Source organism: Elgaria multicarinata, chromosome 16, assembly GCF_023053635.1.
Source record: "Elgaria multicarinata webbii isolate HBS135686 ecotype San Diego chromosome 16, rElgMul1.1.pri, whole genome shotgun sequence".
NCBI classification, from domain to species: Eukaryota; Metazoa; Chordata; class Lepidosauria; order Squamata; family Anguidae; genus Elgaria; species Elgaria multicarinata.
In genome coordinates this window covers 9,121,867-9,138,237 of record NC_086186.1, presented here as the reverse complement: position 1 = coordinate 9,138,237, position 16,371 = coordinate 9,121,867, and the positions used below count along the sequence as shown (strand labels likewise).

Genomic DNA, 16,371 nt, shown 5'->3' with positions numbered 1-16,371 from the left:
GAGAGGGCTGTGACTGCCTGGGCGTGGAGGAGAGGCAGGTGGGGTGCAAGGGAGGTCAAGAGGAGGGAGTTTTGGCTATTCGGAGGTATAAAAATGCAATCAATCAATCAGAGGAACCCAGGCGGCTTTGGAGAAGCTTTGCTGAAGTCGTGGGGTTTGGGAAGAGACTAGAAGAGACGGCTGAGACCAGGAGCACGAGCACTTTTTATTTAATCATGCTTGACCCACCTCGGTTCAAACTCATCCCACTTGCAGCCTCCGATGATGGCTGATTGAATCCTCAAGCGATTTGCACACACACACACACACACACACACACACACACTCACACACCCATACTGTGCTTTCTTCCTGGCTCAGGGACACTTTTGCCACAAGCCCTATTGGGGAGGTATCGAGTATTGGAGGCAGTAAGCCTAGATAACACCAGTTGTTGGAGAACATGCTGTTGCACTGTGTCCTGCTTGTGATTCCCTGGTCAACAGCTGGTTGGGCACTGGGTAATCAGAGTGCTGGAGTAGATGGACCCTTGGTCTGATCCAACAGGGCTCTCTTTATGTTCTTGTGCTCAGCTGTTTGCTTTCCCCCTGAGCTTCCACTCCTGGGCAGCTGCAAAGAGACCCCACACGACTTGGGGGAGGACGCTGCCAGGGGCTGAGTGCATCTTGTGGACCATGCATTGCCTACCTGTGCTGTAGATGAAGATGAAGGCGTCTCTTCCCGTAATTTCAGTATGTGCCCATTTAGGCCCCATCTTTCCACCCTCCCTGTTCACACATACAAGCCTGTGCCACATGGGCTGGGTCCAGGGTTTGCTGTGGCCGTTCTGCAGCAGAGAGGTGGCTTTTTTGCATTTGCCTTTGCTGTGGGTTGCTGCATTTGTTTCTGTGTTCTGTGGCTTTTCTCACGTGGTGGAATATGGATTGATTTTCGTGCATCCTTCATGTTTTCTGCAGAGGGTGCCAGGAGAGCGGAACTTTTTCTGTGTAGCTACATTGCTGTGACCTTCTTTCTTGCTTGCCGCCACTGCCGCTCTAGTATCCTGGCCGAGAGCCCTGGGTCTGTCCGTGCTTCTGGTGTTCCGTGCTCTGCTCTGGAAACATCGGCGGCGTCATCGAGGGAAGAGCAGAGGGCTCTTTTCCAGGGAGCAGAGAGGCTGCTCCTGGCGGCAGCTTTGTGAGTCAGCCGGGCTGGCCAGTGGGGCTGAGGAGGCAGCCCAGGGCCCTTGCAAGGGAATGAGGCTCACAGTGGTGGGGTGAATGTGGCAGGTCTGGCCCCAAGTCCTGCTGGGTTGAGTTGTCCAGTTCCTCTGGCTTGTGGCCTGGTGGGGTCCCTGGCTGGTGGCCAGGAAGTGGCCCAGACCGCTCACTGTGCTACAGGCATGGAAGAGAAATGGCCTCAGCCAGCCAGGACCAGATGGCTGCCCCTAGATTCTAGGTTGGGGTCTTGGAGCAGTGAGGATGGTTGTTACAGGTAGAAATTCAATGCAGATCGGGTGGGGGGGGGGAATGTTGTTAACCTCCTGAGAGAAGGAATTCTATAAAATTTAATTTCGCTGTTACTTTTCATTACCTCTTCCATGCTTTATATTAACTTTGCTGGTCTGTGACCATCATAAATGAGATGATGAGGCAGAAACATCAATGGGTGGCAGATTCCCATTATAGGAACCATTATAGTCTTTGGATGTGTGATGCTTCTCTATTTTTGTTTGAAATGCTCATTAGTTATCATTGCATTTATATCCCACTTTTTTCCCTCCAAGGAACCCAAAGCGGCTTCTATTTAATCCATTTTATCCTCACGAGACCACTGTGAAGTAGGTTAGTCTGAGAGTCATTGACTGGCCCAAAGTCACCTAGTCGAGTGAGGACTAGAACCTGGATCTCCCGACTCACAGTGCAACGCTCTTAAGGATGCACCACACTGGCTTTCTCATTATTTAATTAATTCATTCATTTTTATTTATTGCATTTGTATACCGCCCCATAGCTGAAGCTCTCTGGGTGGTTCACATAAGATAAAAACACGTAAAAACAATATACAAAGATTAAAAACCACAAAAACAAGCAAAATACACATACATTGAAAACCACTATAATAACTTTATTTATTTATTTATTTATTTATTGCAGTTATATACCGCTCCCATAGCCAGGGCTCTCTGGGCAGTTTACAGAAATTCTGAAATTAAGATAAAAACGAGTATACAAAATTTAAAGTTCTAAAACACAGAACATACACACATAAAGCATTAAAAACCGTTAAAAAACTAAACATGTGGGTGATTAAGATGTGCCGCCATATGCCTGGGCAAAGAGGAAAGTCTTAACCTGGCACCGGAAAGATAGCAGCGTTGGTGCCAGGCGAGCCTCGTCAGGGAGATCGTTCCATAGTCTGGGGGCCACCACCAAAAAGGCCCTGTCCCTCGTTGCCTCACTCCGAGCCTCTCTCGGAGTAGGCACCCGGAGGAGGACCTTAGATGTTGAACGTAGTGACCGGGTATATTCACGTCGGGAGAGGCGTTCCATCAAGTATTGTGGTCCCAAGCCGTGTAAGGCTTTATAGGTCAAAACCAGCACCTTGAATTGGGCTCGGAAACATACAGGCAGCCAGTGCAAGCGGACCAGAGCAGGTGTTATATGGTCGAACCTTCTGGTTCCCAAAATCAATCTGGCTGCTGCATTTTGCACGATCTGCAAATTACATTTATATACTGCCCCATAGCCAAGTATCCACCACCTCCTTTAAAGCAGGTGGTGGATATTATTAGATCGGTTTTTAAAGAAGTTCAAAATAGACCGAAACTTAGTAAACTCTTCACGCACCCCTCCCTGCCTGATATTTCCAACCCAAATGTGTCGCTCAGCACCATCTTCTGTTTTGGAAGCACCAGAGACCGAATGCCCTTGGCATCCAGGGTCCTTTTGGCAGAGACTGGGCGGCCGGATCCTGGTCCTGGCAGCTCCAGCTGGAGAGCTAACCTGTCTTTCCTGCCCAGTCAGGCCATTCTCTGAGCTCTCCTTTGGCCCAGCCAAGTAATCCCTCATCCACATTCAATCTGTCCAACTTCCAGTCAATTGAATTTCGCTCTCGGGCAGCGTTGGAGCCCTCCACCAGTGTCACAGACGGCATCTCTCACTCCCCTCTTCTGCCCTCTCACAGAATTCCTTGAGGTTCTCACTCCCTCTCTGCTCTTGTTGTTTGTATTACTTCCTTCTGAAGCCCATCTGCCTGCTCAGTCTTTCCCTGCTTATTGAGGTGTCCAGAAATGTGGGCTGCAAGTCACCAAGCGGAGGAGCAGACGTCTCCAAACGACACTCCGGAAGAAACGGCCGTATCCCCAGAGTGCCGTGGGGGTGAACGGGATTTTCGGGTGGCGTCAAAGGGCAACACAATTCGCCAGTCCCCAGTGGTTTTATTTATTTTATTTATTTAAAACGTTTCTTAGCTGCCTTTCAGGGCAGAAGCCCTCCCAAGGCAGCTTTCCACCCTAAAACAATATAAACATTAAAAGCAATAAAAGCATAAACAGTAAAATATCAGTTAAAAATAATAAAAGCTAACAGCAAAAACTAACAATCAAAACAACAAGGGCAGTAGCAGCAAAGTAGTATCCATTTATGCGAAGGACATAGTAAACTAGAACGTTTTTAAGGCCTACTTAAAAGCTTGTAAGGATGGTTGGTGCATGGCGGAGCGCCGGTGGCAGTTCATTCCATAGCAGTGGGGCCACTGCTGAGAAGGCCCTGTCCCGTGTGGAGACCCATCTATTACCTCTCACTGGTGGGCAGGTGAGAAGGGCTTCTCTTTTGGATCTTAACGTGCAGGCAGGCTGATATGGGTGCAGGCAGTCCTTCAAGTAGCTTGGTCCCAAACGATGCCCCTGATTTGGTCTGTCATGATCGGGAAGAAATCTCCTCTGTCACAAGGCTGTCCCTGCAGGTGGTCCTGCTCTGTCCTCCATCCCATCTTTCCCCAACCTGGGAAGGCCAGGAAGGAAGGGCCCAAGGGAGCTCTATATAGAAGAACTGTAACTGGACATCACGGGCATGACACTCTCTCAGTGGGGTGGGGTTGGGTGCACAGTCCCTGTGGGGTCTGACAGATGAGTGACCCAGGAGGGCTTAGGATAAAGCGGCATTGTCCGAACGACCCGGAGCTGCTGCGTCCACTGCAGGAGCAGTTAGATCAGTTCCTGGTGAGTGGCTCACTTTGCCTTTCTGCAGGGGCCGCCCTGGACGAATGGCAGCTGGCCAAGGACAGACTCCTGTCCGCCTGCAGTGCCTTGACCAGCCCCAGCCCGGATCAGAGCAGAAGGCCCCCAGCAGAAGCCTGTTGTCAGCTGCTCAGGCGCCGATGTTATATCATAACATGCACAGGATAATAATCCTAGCCATAGTCTGGCTAATAAAAATGCAAATGGATGAACGGACCTGCCTTCCCTTCCCAGGGCGGATGTGTGGGCGGAAACCCAGGGGGACCCTGCGAGGGTCTGCTTCTGAGCCACATTGCTTCCAAGTCAGCAGTGTCAGAGTGGATCTATTTCCTCGTCCGGTCCGCCTCCCCCTTCCCCCCCCCCCCCCGCATCCCTGTGGCACCTTGAGGCAGCTTCCTGATGGTGGGGGGACATGTTCTGCCACAGAGGAGCTGATCTGATCTTTTTGGCTGCTACTAACTCTTCTTTCGTCCTTTTTCTGGAAACACAGTTAAGCCATCTCCGTGGTAGTATTTTAATAGTGACTCAACCAGCAAGCGCTGCAAATTCTGTCCTGTGGACTTTCGGTGGGGGGTTTAGCGTTCCTTCCAGTTCTACCGTCAGATTAAAATTGCCCAGTGTGAGATAATCTGAATTATGACTCCAACTGGAAACCTTGATGGATGGGTTTGAGTTTTTTGGGTTTACTGAGCCAAAATGGAAGCCGGGGGAAGGGGGAGTGTTTTTCATGAAAAACTTTGGTCCCGCTTGAAATGCAATTTCCACTACTTGTTTTGAGGTGGGGCTGCTAAATGGGGTGAAAATGTTAGCCCATTTATGTCAGGGCCCAGGACTGGGAGAGGTGGGCGTCTCCAGGAACAGGGACTCTAAGGAGGCAGCAAAACCGGTCCTTCTGGACTGGATCCAGCTGCCTCAGACTTCCTGGCCTATCTACCCGGCCACCAGGAGGTACCACTGCCCCCCCCTCCCAAGAAACAGAGACCTGAGGAGAAGTTGTCCACTGGCTCCTGTCTTCTGCAGCCTTCATTCCTTAGGAGAAGCCAATGCCTGCAGGAAAAGGCCACCGGCCCTTTTAACAGCCAGGTACAGCACCTGAATGGGTGGAGCTTCCAGAAAGACTCCTATTGGTGGCTATAAATCCCTGCCAGTTGCTCCCAATCAGTACTGGGCAGCTTGTCAGTTATCTAGCTCTGAGATTGCTGTCCAAGGTGCTGAAACTAGCCTCAAGACCCTGATATGATCCATTGCTTCTCCCAGGTCGGGCCTCCTCTCCTGAGCGGTTGCCTAGAGCAGATGACCAAATCCCAGATGGAGCAGGGAATTTGGAGCAAGGGCAGACTGCCTCGTTCTCATTCGGCTTCATGGTGTCATCAAATAGCCAGATCGGCATGGCTATGCGGCATCCATCTTCAAAAAGCCTATTCAGAGCTTTCTACCTTCGTTCTGATTTGGCTTCACCGTGTCGTTGTGTAGCCCAGAGGCAGGCAAATGAGTGTCCTCCAGATGATGATGATAATAATAAATTATTTCTTACCCGCCTCTCCATATAAAACAATAAAATACATAATACTCAATTAAAACATAATATACATTGTTAAAACATCCTAAAAAACATCCTAAAACATTTTAAAAAACATCTTAAAATTCCACTAGATAGGCCTGCCAGAAGAGATCAGTTTTTATACCTTTCTTTAATGCTAGTAGACTGTTAAGTTGATGAGTCTCCTCCGGCAGACCATTCCACAGTCTGGGAGCAGCAGAAGAGAAGGTCCTCTGGGTAACAGTCGTTAATCTAGTTTTTGCTAGCTGAAGTAGATTTTTCCCAGAGGACCCGAGTGTACGGGGCGGATTGTACTGGAGAAGGCGATCCCGTAGGTAGCCTGGACCCAAACCATGTAGGGCTTTTAAGGTGATAACCAACACTTTATACTTTGCTCGAAAATTAATTGGCGGCCAGTGAAGAGATTTTAAAACTGGTGTAATGTGGTCACACCTAGGTGTACCAGTGACTCCTCGACCCTTTAGCATTGGCGATGCTGGCTGGGACTGATGGGAGCTGTAGTCCTAAACATCTAGAGAGCACCAAGAAGCCTAACCGGGGTGGAGTCACTGCGTGATGACTGGTGTGATCACACACTGCCGATATGATCCCAGTTTGACTGTGATCACTTCAGGAAGAAGCTGGTGGTTGGTTGGTTTTAAAAAAGTTTGGGAGAAGAAGAAGCTGCAAACAGGCAGCAGATCCTGCATGCAAAGGAAGAAAAGGGGCCATGGGACTCCCTCCCACACCCTGGAGCAGCCCTTTCACCCTACATGCCTGAGGCCAAGAGGGCCCTGGCAGACATCTGAAGCAGGCAGTGGACTGTGCCTGCCATTTCTCCCAGTTGGGCTACCTTGGAAGCAGCTTGGGCCTTCCCAGTGCAGCTTAAAATGTTGCAGTAGGGTTACTCTGGTTTATCACTATGTGTTTGGATGGGAGCAAGCTAGCAAAGGGCTCACTTGCAGGCTTTTAAGAAGGCCTTGAAAACATATTACTTTGTTTAAAGTATAAAATCCTTTTCCAGCTTCATAGGCTGCCAGTCCAGGTCCAGGCCCGATTCAAAGTGCTGGTATTAACATTTAAAGCCCTAAGCGGCTTGGGGCCAGGTTATCTGAAGGAAGCCTCCTCCCATATGTACCTGCCCGGACCCTAAGGTCATCCTCAGGGGGTCCTTCTCCGTGAACCCCTGCCAAAGAAAGTGAGGCAGGTGGCTACCAGGAGGAGGGCCTTCTCTGCTGTGGCACCCTGGCTGTGGAGTGAGCTCCCTAAGGAGGTTCACTTGGCACCTACATTATATGCTTTTAGACGCCAGGTGAAGACCTTTTTATTCTTCCAGCATTTTAACAATCTATAAATACATTTTAACTTGGTGTTTTAAATTTGTAATTTTGCATTGCTGCTGTTTTTATCTGTTTGAGCTTTTATATTGTATTTTATATTATGGTTTTATACTGTTGTTTTATACTTTGAATGGTTTTAATTTTTGTGAACCGCCCAGAGAGCTCCAGCTATTGGGCGGTATAGAAATGTAATAAATAAATAAATAAATAAATAAATATTATTTTACTGTGACCTTTTTGTTGTTGCTGCTATTGCCATCATTGTTGCTGGTTTTATTGTTGGATTTTATTTTATTTTTTAATTGTGTGTTTATGTTTTTATTATTTTTGTGTTTCTGCTTTTTTGTTTGGTTTATTAATAATAATAATAATAATAATAATAATTTATTTCTAACCCACCTCTCCACTTGGATCGAGGCGGGGAACAACACTGAATATAAAACACATTACAAACTGATTAAAAACATAGCATACATGATTAAACATCCTTAAAACATCTTTATGTTTTTGATTGTTGTAACCCGCCTTGCAAGGGGCTTCTGCCTTGCAAGGCAGCCAAGAAATGTTTAAAATAAATAATGATTTGACTTGGCCAGCTCGTGTTGCTTGTGGACTTTGTGCCTGGTCCCGGCCGGAGTGCTTGCTTCCTTCCTCCCTGTTCTCTTGGCTTGTGATGCCCGAATGCTTCCTGCATGTCTTTGCGCCAGTCTTTTTTGTATTTTGCTTATTCGTTGTAATCTTGATGAGCTGTTCGTAGAGAGTGCAGTGGGTGGAAGGCGAAAGAGTTTGTCCTTGTTTGGTTTTGCGAAAAGAGGTTAAACAACAACAACCTGGCACCACATGGAATTAAAAATAGAGTTGCTTGCATGGCCAAGACGATAGCAGCCTGGCAAAGTCTGCTGCCAGGGAGGCAAGGCAGCAGGGCAGACGTGCAGATCCCTGGGGTGGGGTGGAGCTCTGAGCCATCTTATTTGGTTTGGGTCCAGGCTACCTGCGGGATCGCTTTCTCCCGTACAATCCGCCCTGCACACTCAGGTCCTCTGGGAAGAATTTACTCCAGCCAACAAAAACAAGGCTGACAACTATTACCCAGCAAGGCTGACAACTTTTCTTCTGCCGCTCCCAGTTTGTGGAATGGCTTGCTGGGAGAGATTCGTCAACTTAACAGTCTTCCGGAATTTAAGAAAGCCATGAAGACTGATCTCTTCCGGCAGGCCTACCCAGTTGAATTTTAAGATGCCTTTTTAATAATGTGCTGCTTTTAATGAGGCACTGGTTTTAAACGTTTGAATTAGTTGTATGTATTTTATCGCGTTTTTGTTTGTGTTGTACCCTGCCTCGATCCGGAGGGAGAGGCGGGTAACAAATAAATAAATATTATTATTATTATTATTATTATTATTATTATTATTATTATTATTATCCCCAAGCAAGACCTGGTCAGCCCCAAAATAATTCATGCATCTCCCCTACCCACCCCCACCTACTGCTAGCAGGCATGGCCAGCAAAAGGGGGGGATTGCCTGGCTGAGAGGACATTCTGATCATGGAACAAGGTGACTTCCCCTGCAACCAGCCCCCTGACAAAAAATGTGGAGTTCAGATTTAGCAATTTTTTGACCAAAGAGCTGGTTCAATTAAATACATTCCTTCCCCTCTTTTAAATATTATGTTTTAATTTATTTATTTCATTTATATCCTGCCTTTTTTCCTCCTTAAGGAACCCAAGGCAGCATACATAATTCTCCTTCTCCTCCTCCCCATTTTATCCTCGCTACAACAACCTTGTGAGGTAGGCTGGGCTGAGAGTCTGTGACTGGCCCAAAGTCACCCAGTGGGTTTCCATGGCCGAGTGGGGACTAGAACCTGGATCTCCCGACTCTCAGTCCAACACTTTAGCCACTATGCCACACTGGCTCTCATCTTTGTAAATGGATCTTTGTAAATATCTTTGTAAATGGCTTTTACGTCCATTTACAATGACAGAGTTGAGTCCCAATCAGCCCCCTGACAAAAAATGTGGAGTTCAGACTTTAGCAACGTTTTGACCAAAGAGCTGGTTCAATTAAATACATTCCTTCGCTTGCTTGTGTGGCCTCGTTTAAATAATGTTTAAACGGATTTTATGTCCATTTACTGTCAGAGACTTGAGTCCCAACCAGCCCCTTGACAAAAAATGTGTTCAAACTTTAGCAGTGAGTTAGTTCAATTAAATACATGCCTTTGCCTCCTTGCTTCCCCTCTTTTAAATATCTTAATAAACGGATTTTATTTATTTATTTATTTATTTATTTATTACATTTCTATACCGCCCAATAGCCGGAGCTCTCTGGGCGGTTCACAAAAATTAAAAACATTCAAAGTATAAAACAACAGTATAAAATACAATATAAAAGCTCAACCAGATAAAAACAGCAGCAATGCAAAATTACAAATTTAAAACACCAAGTTAAAATTTATTTATAGACTGTTAAAATGCTGGGAGAATAAAAAGGGCTTCACCTGGCGTCTAAAAGCATATAATGTAGGTGCCAAGCGAACCTCCTTAGGGAGCTCATTCATTTTAGATCCATTTACCATAAAAAAACTTGAGTTCTGATTCACCTGTATATGATATCACTTTGTGTAAGGCGTCCTGAGTGCCATGTGGCAATGGTGCATGTATATAAAAATAAAGCCAACATTGGTTTAAACATTGCTCACCCTGGAGGACCATCTGACCTAGAGTCTCTTACATGAATTCGCTGAAACATCAGCCATGCCTCGGTTTTCACAAGCACCCAGAGGACCTCAGTCCTGCCTTTTCCCCTTCTTTGTTTGGCCTGTTCCCACCCCAGCACCAAGCTGCTCCCCCACCCACCCACTCCAAGAGCTGTGTAAAGTGGGCCAGCGGTCGCATCCTGTTGACTGTGGGTTCCCCACCTCACCCCAGTTCTGTGCAATCTAATCCTGGATTTTCAGTGTATGGATGCTTTATAAAAGGCAGCCCCGTCTGTCTAGAATTGAACAGATAAGGCATCACTAATCCCCGTTAAGTCACTCTGAGTCTGCCGTCTTGCTTAAGACGACAAGAAGCGCCGTGCAGATCCTGTGCAGGAACACCCAGCCATCTTGGGCAGGGGCCAGAAGGTGCTGTGTGTTATGGTGGGCCCCTAGAGTTGGCAGGTGGCTACCTCGGCGTCACCTTGGGCCTTCATAGTGTTGCTGTTCTAATTAAAACGTAGTGGGATGGTGCAGCGGTTTGGAATTGTGCTGTTTGGAGGCGATCAAGCAGACGAACCGATCAGTTTGATTCGGTCAGCTCATATTGAAAGGCTTCCTGGCTTTTGAGCTTGGATCTTGTCCTATCAGTCTGCGTTCTGCCCGCTCTTGCTCTAGCAGAGGGGGGGGGATGCTGTCTTCAGCTTTGCAGGATCCATGTTGTTTTTTGATTGAACCCCAAGATCCTCCCACCAGAGTCATGTGCGAAAGGCGGACATTTAGAATTTAAAAGTTCTGTGCCCAGAAATGTGTTTTGGGGCACCCGAGCTGGACGGAACTCACTCTTCTGAGGATCCGAAGGGTTCCTCATTTCAGGAGTAGAATTGAGGTGTGAGAGAAGGTGAGGATGATGCTATTGCTGTTGAACAATTGGGAGTCAAAAGCGCTTGGCAAATCTCCCAGAGAGCTCCCAGTTCATCCCAATCGGACTTCTGCCAACCCGAACTCCTTCTCCCACATCCACCCTGTTGCTGGTTTGCTCTCCCCATGATTTCCCTGTTGATTTCATTTTTTGCACTCCTTTCATTTCTCATAAACCTCTAGGATGGGATGTACTAAGAGTTACGACGAACCTTGAATACAATCCCTAGGAGGCATGTAGAAAAAGTGATGCAGAAGGAAATGTCAAATCCACCATCTGGCCCTCTCCCCTCCCAACCCAGCTCTAATTCTGCCATTTGGTTCAGCGTGGCACAGAGTATTGCAGAGAAATACGAGCCAACGTGAATAGCTGGCTTAGCAGTTATACTTCAGAGAGTGGTTAAGATCCAAGAGTGGATGAGGAAGTGCGCATGTGCTTCTAGTGTGATGCTGCAGCTCAAAGGGCCAAGGTGATCTTGGGTTCCATTCACATTTCTCGTTCACGGACCTCAAAAGTTCCAGAAGTGTTTTCAGTGGGCGCAGAGGCGGCCTTTTGGATTGTGTGATTCTGCGAAACGACGCTTCTCAAAGCTGATGAAATGTAGCGGGGGTTTTTCGCACATAAGCTTTTCTCGCACATAAGCAATGACATCATCCTTACTTTCTCTTGTCTTCAGACCGGGCAGTGCCCTGTATGGTATTGACAGCATGCCGGACCTACGCCGGAAGAAGACCCTTCCCATTGTCCGAGACGTGGTAAGTTCCTGGCGACATGCTGAAAGAAAGTGCAGATGCTTAGGGTTTGGTGACGGGAATTCAGTTTTCCTGTCCAGAGGGGCTGCATTTGGAGGTGTGTTTGTTTTTCCTTTCCTTTTCGGAATTCATCTTTGAAAAAGCCGGAATCCAAGAAACTGATTTGGCCCTCGCGTAAATGTGGCCTGGCTTAAAGCGGCCAAATCTGCACAGTCGTTGTCAACAGTGAGTGATGCTTCCGTGCTGTAGCCACCGTAAAGACATTGCAAGGGGTTTGTTTGCCGGCGCTTGTGAGATGTGCAGGCAGCAAAACAGTCGCTGGTGGAACACCTCAGTTCATTTTATTTCGTTCTCCATTCCTAAGAAGAAGAAGCCTATGCGCAGGCAGAGTTTGAAAAGTAAATGGGAACTTGTACATCTCGTACTCTGGCTTTATGTGCGGCTGTGGAAGGAATTCAGTTCTATGAGAAACCTGGAGTTTCTCCAGGGATGAAAGCTGGTGGAAGGTTTCTACCAAAGACTTTTATGTTTATTTTTAAATGGTAACCTTCCATTGCCATGAGATATTCGCCAACAACAGCCACTCTTTTTAGTCTACCTGTGCTTTGCACTAAATCAATTTTGGCTGTGCTCACCAGAGAGAAAAATGAGTAATGGAATCCGTTCCTTCTTCTAAGTGTTTTCTTCTGTGGATCAATCCAATTACCTGTGTGAATGTTTTTGAAATGGGGAAACAATGCCAGACCTTAATGTGGTTTCTCTGCTGCTTTGATGCCAATCAACCTATTAATCATTGCTTGCCATCATCCCTACGACACCTGACTATTAATGCTTTCTCTAATTTCTTTCTCATCACTGCTGGATTTTCCAGGCGATGGTAAGTGCTTTTCTGTTGATGGATGTTTTGAAATGTCATAATTAATCTTCTGTGTTTCTCAAAAGCTGTGTTCCAGGGCAGCCATTCACTGCAAATTAGAAATGCCTCCTCTCGAGCAACATTTTAATGTGAAATGGGTTTTGCAAAAGGGGGTTGAAACCTATTTTATAATGTCTAAAACGCTTTGGCTTGGTGCTGAGCACCGATAATTGCAATGGAACTGATTGCCACGTCTGGGCAGTTCAGAGATCAGCCCGAGGAAGTTTATAGTCCTCTGGGTGCATCTCAGGGAGGCCACCTTTGACTCCTGCCATTGTGCATGGGGCTGTGTTTCTTCCACGCTGTCAGATGTGTGATTTATTATTGTTGTTATTTACAATATTTATATACCACTCCATATCTAAAATAGATTCTGGAGCGGTACACATAAGAATGAAACAACAACAAGAAAGAAGATTGGGGAAAAAATTAAAATTGTTCAATTTAAAGTAAAGGACCAATAAAAACAGTGGCTGGTCAGTTGAGGAATGCTTCCTGGAAAAGAGTTGTTTTCAGGAGCCGCCGGAAGCAGCGTCGTGTTGGCGCCTGCCTGACCTCCAAGGGCAGGGAGTTCCAAAGAAGAGGAGCCACCACACTAAAGGCTCTTCTCCTGGTAGTCTCAAATCGTGCCAAAGGTCCATGTAGGACTACCAGGAGCATGCCCTGCAATGTCCTCAGTGACCAGGTAGGTTCGTAAGGGAGTAGGTATCCTGGTCCCGGGTTGTTTAGTGCAAAGTCAAACATGTGAAAAGACCACCCAGGACAACCAGCATTACTAGTCCGTCCTGGGCAGCCCCTCCTTGGGGCTAGGTCTTTGCCACATGAACCAAGAAGGGGCAGCTTGCAAGGGTCACACGTCCTGGGCCAATGCCTTTTTCTCTAGAAGCCCACCTTACCACAGAGCTCTGCCTGTAATCATAACAGGGGTGAGGGGCAGGCAGGGGGGCTGGTTTGTGCGTCATGGGCTTGAAGGGAGTGCTCAGCTCCCCTGGCTCCCAATTCATCAGAAGTTCAGCCAATTTTGGTGAGCCCTGGCTGGAGTTTCTCCTGCCGCCTACTCCAAGACTTCCTGCCAGATTCCCCCTGGAGCAGGATTGGGCCGCCACTTGCTTCCAGCCCTGTCAGCTTGGGACAGCATGGCACTTTCGAGGAGGCGGCGGCAGCAGCAGCTGGCTGTGGTTTTCCTCTCCGTGTGTGGAATATTAATTCCTCACCATGGCCTGAAACCCTCTCACGGGCAAAAAGCGTTGCAGAGCTAAGGAGAAGAAGATGAATTTGTGACGGAGAAGAACGGTTCATTTATTCATGTATTTTTAAAATAAAAGTGAATTAGCCGCTCCGTCTTTTCTTCCCCTGATCGCCCGGGCGCATTAAGACAGGTCTGGGATGTTTTGTTCTTTTGCGGAAAGTTCTTGGGGAGAGATAATCTAGTGTCAGGCTTGCCTTGAGGACTGAAGGCCCAAAAGGTGGGCAAGCCAGGCCCTAGGAAGAGGCCTGTACCTGGCCCCAGGGGGCGCTGTGTTGGGGCGAGCATTCCAGCTGTCCTGTGAAGGTGGGGTCAGCCGGGCGAGGCCAGAGGCTGAGCACCTCTCCAGGGCAGCTTTGGCAACAGGAGCAGCAGCAGGATGAGGCCAAGAAGCTGTCTGGAGAGGGGGCAGGAGGAGAGCCCGCCACTCACCTCTGGTCATTCCCGGATCTGGTTGCCAGAGGGATGCTGAGCCTGGCGCGAGGCCTAAGCCTTTCCAGGGGACGTTTTGTCTCCTGAGGCCATGGAGGTGTTCTGCTGGGGTACTGTGTGAAGGAGGAGCCCTTCCATGCATTCCTTCCAAACCTAATGCCTCCTCATTGCAGCGGAACAGGAACAGGTGGAATATACACGCCAAGCCCAGCACCATGCATGGGTGGAAGAGGTCCTCTGGGGCAAGAGGAGATCACAAATCTCCTTACTACCCACCAGACTCTGCGTACAAAATTCTTGGTCTCTGGTGCTCCCCTCCCTGGCTCGTTCCCCCTCAAAAGGCAGGCTGGATCCCTCCCATTGCCAGGATCTGCTTGCAGGCAAAGATCCCCAAATCTGCAGCTGGCCTGAGAGCTTGCGAGGCTGACCTGCACTTGCAGAAGAGCCCAGCTGGACAGGGCAGAAGAGCCCAGCTGGACAGGGCAGGATCCAGGGCAGCTACACGTTTCTGAGGAACAGGAGGCTCCCCCTTCTCCCCCCTTCACCAAGCTGCTCCTCCCCCCCCCCCAGCCAGCCTTGGCCCCCTTCCTCCCCCCCCACAGCCCCCCACCTGGCCCTGGCAGATAATGATTCTCTTCTGCCTTAATTATTGATCGAGGCATGTTACCCCCTTTCTTCCATATAAGCTTGATGAATATTTAATACAAATATAATTATGTACATTCCTCCATCTCCTATTATTAAACGAATATCTGGCAGACAAGCGAGGATGCCATGGAGAGGGCAGAACGAGGGGAGCCGGCTGGCTGCCCTGCTCTTCCCTTCCTGTTTCCCCCAGATGTTCCGGCTGCTCCCAGATCCCGGAGCAGAAGCAGAGAGAAAATAGGCTGTTTTTAGACTCAGCCTTCCATCCTCCCGAGGTCGGTAAAATGAGTACCCAGTTAGCTGGGGGAAAGGTAATAATGGCCAGGGAAGGCAACGGCAAACCACCCCGCTATAAGGCCTGCCAAGAAAACGTTAGCGAAAGCTGGCGTCCCTCCAAGAGTCAGTAATGACTCAGTGCTTGCACAAGAGAGGACACTAGCGAACCTGCAGATCCTTTTAAGATCATGCGCTTGGTCACCGAAGGTCAACAAAAGCCATGCTGGGAGCTGGACCCTCCGAGTCATGGCTCATAGGCCTTTGGTCAGTTGGGCAATTTGTTGAAGATCCCCAAATAATGAAACAAAATGACATTACTTGCATGAATTGGGGTCCTGAGAATGGCTTGGAACAGTGGAATATTTGATATCTCCACCAGCGGCTCCTATGACATGCTGTAGCAGCATTGCATGCTCCCGAGTGGGGGAGAACCCCTCCCCCCTGCCTGCCACAGTGTCTGCAGCTCTGGGTGGGAGGGAGAGAATTCTCCAACCTGGCCCAGAGACCAAGCCCGGAGGTGTGAATGCTCCCTCATCAGTATCGGTATTCCAAGGCAAGGAATTATGAATTTGCGCGGCATTCCTGCTTTCTCTTCTTTGGATGGCCGAATCGTGCCATATCCAAAACCTGTTTTGAAAGGGGACTGCCTTGTGGCATCGGGGAAGGTGATTGTCATGTCTAACCCTACTGCCCCTGTTTTGGGAGAAGGTGTTTCAGGTCAGATTCAGAACTAGAAGAGACAGCGCCAGATACCAGCCAGCCTGTACCAGTGGGGGAGGAAGCTCTCACGGGCGATTCCCCAGCTGGGAGTCAGCGCTCTCCAGAGCTTATCTCCTCAAGGCCAAATCCTACACACTCGGTGGGAAATGAGCCTTCTTCCTGAGGTGAACATCCCGACAAGCTAGCTGATGCTAGGGTCCGCCAGAAGCTCAAACGTACGGGGCGGAAGGAAGGCGTGAGAAAGTCAGTTCGATTACACCAGAACCTGCCTCCTTACCAGGCTCTCTGAAGTTACAGGCATTTGGGAAGTGGCTTCCTATTCTTCTTGAGCAGACAGTTTTCTCACTTAGTTTGCATAGTTTTGCCTAGGGTGACGTTTCCAAGAGGTTAGACTCTATTCAGGTAGAAGAGATGTTTGTTGCTTAATAAAAGCTTTGTGGATTACTTCGCAAGCCTCGTCATTTGCCTCCCATCGAAAGCAGGAGTGTTCTGAGAAACACGACAGTGATGTTGAATAACCACAAGTCTAAAGCTCTCTTGGCTGAGCGGAACTTCTCAGACTGCGCATTTTGGACCCAGGCTGTGGCTGAAGTATCCCTGATCCCACTGGTGTGGGGGGTGGAGCCCACGTTTGTGGCTTTTACCACATGCTCTCACCACCAC

The 16,371-nt window shown here is 48.3% G+C and overlaps 1 protein-coding gene across 1 annotated transcript in view; it reads left to right on the top strand.

The window, feature by feature from the left end:
• Window positions 1–16,371, top strand: part of UNC13C (unc-13 homolog C) — a 127,275-nt gene that overhangs the window by 17,124 nt on the left and 93,780 nt on the right. Inside the window, exons 4-5 of the mRNA XM_063142235.1 lie at window positions 11,398–11,476; window positions 12,345–12,350. Of these exons, the coding sequence (XP_062998305.1) occupies window positions 11,398–11,476; window positions 12,345–12,350 (85 nt within the window). The remainder of the gene's footprint in view (window positions 1–11,397; window positions 11,477–12,344; window positions 12,351–16,371) is intronic.